The 3,886-nt window shown below is 41.7% G+C and overlaps 1 protein-coding gene across 1 annotated transcript; it reads left to right on the forward strand.

The window, feature by feature from the left end:
- Window positions 1–1,497: 1,497 nt before the first annotated feature.
- On the forward strand, window positions 1,498–2,436 carry LOC101647945 (olfactory receptor 1361-like). Its single transcript, XM_004706187.1, has one exon. It carries the CDS (start codon window positions 1,498–1,500, stop codon window positions 2,434–2,436), a length of 939 nt encoding a protein of 312 aa, XP_004706244.1.
- The last annotated feature ends 1,450 nt before the right edge of the window (window positions 2,437–3,886 follow it).

Genomic DNA, 3,886 nt, shown 5'->3' on the forward strand with positions numbered 1-3,886 from the left:
AACAGCAGCACCAATATGATGCTCACTTTGGAATTCGTGTTTGCTGGTTGATAGATTTCTCCTAGCATATGTGTTAAAGTATGTGTACCATATATCTAGTTCACAGATGAGGAGACTGGGGGGATCAAAAGGTTCTCTCATTATAGTTTTGCCCTGGAGTTATCTTTTCCCATTTTTATTTTTTTGTTCATAGAAAATAACTTTTTCTTTTTTAAAAAAATTTAAATCATTTTATTGGGGGCTCGTACAACTCATCATAATCCATCCATCCACCCATTGTGTCAAGCACATTTGTACATTTGTTGCCATCATCATTCTCAAAACATTTTCCTTCCACTTGAGCCCTTGTTATCAACTCCTCATTTTTGTTCATCCCTCCTGATCCCCTCTGGAACTATTGATAATTTATAAATTAATATTATTTTGCCATGTCTTACACTGTCTGACATCTCCCTGCACTGACTTTTCTGTTGTCCATCCTCCAGGGAGGGGATTATATACAGATCCTTGTGATCGGTTCTTCCTTTCTACCTCACCTTCTCTCTACCCTCCCCGTATCACCACTCACACCACTGGTCCTGAGGGGTTCATCTGTCCTGGATTCCCTGTGTTTCCAGTTCCTATCTGTACCAGTGTCCGTCCTCTGGTCTAGTCAGTTTTGTAAGGTAGACTTGGGATCATGATAGTGGGTGGGGGGTGGGGGAGGAAACATTGAAGAATTAGAGCTAAGTTGTATGTTTCATCATTGTTACACTGCACCCTGACTGTGGTCCTGCCTGATATCTTGATCTGTTGCCAATCTCAGTTTTTGTGACTGATTTCCTTTGTTTTCCATTCTTTATAATTCAGCCCTGTGGTTGTGAATCCTTTGGAGACCATTTTGGGCTAATGGTGATGATCTCCCTCATCTGATGATTTGTTACTGTCTTTGCATAGTCCTTATCCTGTTTCAGATTTAGGAAAGGGATTGCTATTAAAAATAAACTAAAGATGAAGAAACTGAAACTCTGAGAAGTTAAGAATTCCCTCAAAGTCCACATCATTGATGGTATTGATGATATCAGCTGCCTCGATTACATACTTCCTACGTGCAGTCTCTATCATAGGTTTTGTCCACTATGCAATACAGGTCTTAAAGACTCTTAATATTGTCTATTTATAGTGTTTTAAAATATTTATTTAAAAAATCAGAGAAATGGTAGAAAATTCAAGCAGTACACAAGGATCTACAGTTAAAACCACTCACAATCTTTTGCGCATGCTCTCAGAAGTACTGTATATGTTCAAGTGTGTATATTGATCTTGCTAATGAAAAAATAGAAGCTCAGAGAGGTCCAGTGGTGGGCTGAAATCTCCAGGGTTAAAAGTCTAAAGACTTACCTAAGGGACACAGACATTTCCCCTTGAGATTGTCCTAATATCTCACCTCAATCATCCTTTTCCAGATTCAAAAACTCTTCCTGTGCTGTCTGCGTCTGGACTCAGGTCTACACGCCCATGAGCATTACAAACCAGTCCTCTGTCTCCGAGTTCCTCCTCCTGGGCCTCGCCGAGCAGCCCCAGCAGCAGCAGCTCCTCTTCCTGCTCTTTCTGAGCATGTACCTGGCCACGGTCCTGGGCAACCTGCTCATCATCCTGGCCATCAGCATGGATGCCCACCTGCACAACCCCATGTACTTCTTCCTCAGCAACCTGTCCTTCGTGGACATCTGCTTCACATCTACCACCATCCCCAAGATGCTGGTCAACCACATCCTTGGGAGTCAGACCATCTCCTTCTTGGGGTGTTTTACTCAGATGTATTTTCTTTTCACGTTTGCCAACATGGACAATTTCCTCCTGGCTGTGATGGCCTATGATCGTTTTGTTGCTGTGTGCCACCCCTTACACTACACAACAAAGATGACCCATCAGTTCTGTGCCCTGCTGGTTGTTGGATCGTGGGTTGTTGCCAACCTGAATGTCCTACTGCATATCCTGCTGATGACTCGGCTCTCATTCTGTGCAGATAACAGGATCTCTCATTACTTCTGTGATGCAACTCCTCTCCTGAAACTCTCCTGCTCTGACACACACCTCAATGAGATGATGATTCATACTGAGGGGGCATTGATAATGATCACCCCATTTGTTTGCATCCTGGTTTCCTACATTTACATCACCTCTGCTGTCCTGAGAGTCCCATCCACACAGGGAAAGTGGAAAGCCTTCTCCACCTGTGGTTCCCACCTGGTGGTGGTAGCTCTTTTCTATGGCACCATCATTGCTGTGTATTTCAACCCTTCATCCTCCAACTTAGGTGAGACAGACCCTGCCGCTACTGTGTTGTACACGGTGGTGACTCCCATGCTGAACCCCTTCATCTACAGCCTCAGGAACAAGGATTTGAAAAGGGCTCTGAGGAAGGTGATTGGGAGAAAGAAGTTTTCTACCTAGTGAAATCAGCAGAGGCACATCCGATTCAAAGCAAAGTTCTTTTTCAGCCGTTGACTCTGAGTTGTTCTGTCAACGCCAGTCTGAAAACAAGCATATTGCTAGGAATATGGAAGGCTATCGTTACTTACCTATTAGTAGACCGGGATTCACCTGTAACCCTGCTACATATGCCAAGTAATGAGACTTCGTTGTGACTACTAACTTGTGAATTCTTTTGTATTCCCAAGTTTTACTTTGTAGATTGTCAGTTTGAAAAGACACAAGCAAAAGTATTTTGAATATTAGAATTACCTGTAAGTTTTAACAATGCCCTGAAGTCTAGTCCCCAGCACTGGCCAAATAATCCAGAATCTCTGGGTAGCAGACACTGAACATTTAAGGGTGTTCTTAGATGTTTCTACCGTGTAGTCACGGTCACAAATCACTGGTTTACATCATACTTTTTTTATATGTTCTCCATGATGGCTAACTATAAAGTTTGGGTCTCAAAACTCTCACAAATTATTTTTGAGACTCAGACAAAAGCCAGGCAGGGTGAAATCTGAGGACTTGAGTTGGAAATACAATTTCTAAGGAGAAGCGGAGGTCCTGCTGGGCTCTGTGTCCCAGAGCACCCAGAGGCGAGGCAGCACAGAAGAGTGGCCCTCTGGTTTGGATGCATTTGTTTACATCGGGCTTGGCTTCAGTTGGGATTACGTCTTTGGTATCAGGGAAATAAATCAATTATTTTCTATTCTCTCTTCCAAGATCAACTACTCTTATTTTCTTCCTATGCTAGCAACCCTGTCCTCATGCAACACTTTCAAGAACCACCTTCAGGGTCCCCTACCCCTACCTCCAAGAGACCTTTCTGACTCCCACTTCATTTTTATTTGGGTTGATTGCATGCTATAATTTAACCTTTTGCCTTTCGCCTCTTTCCCTTCCATGAGGCTTACCAAAGATTGTGAGATGCCCAGATTTAAACACACATGATATTGACTTTGCATCTCTAGTGGCTGCTTCTGGGCAGTAATCAACTTAAGGGTGAAAGAAAAAAAAAAGAGAAAAGAATGGAGGAATGAATATTGCCTCAACTTTCATTTGAGAAGAGATTTTATAAGACAACAATTTACTATTCCAAAAGGTTGAACCTACCAGAAGTGTTTTTGGAAGACCAAAAGTTAATAAAAAAACAAGATGAAAATAACCTGTAACGTTGCCACTTACAATAGCCATAGTTAGATGTCTATGAATAGTCTTACAAAAATTGCCTACAATTTATCTGTATCATTCTATATCCTGACTTTTCGAGTTCCTTCTCCCTATATTAGTAAAGATCTTAGAAATGTGATTTTAATCGCTGCATGATATTTTATTGCATGGATATAATAAAACTTGCTTGTGAAACTTTTCCATTGTGGTATTTCTGTTAAAGCAGCATTAGAACACTCTGACAATACCTACATCT

The sequence above is a fragment of the Echinops telfairi genome, unplaced genomic scaffold, assembly GCF_000313985.2.
Source record: "Echinops telfairi isolate 266 unplaced genomic scaffold, ASM31398v2 ScPeMD7_5;HRSCAF=22, whole genome shotgun sequence".
NCBI lineage: Eukaryota > Metazoa > Chordata > Mammalia > Afrosoricida > Tenrecidae > Echinops > Echinops telfairi.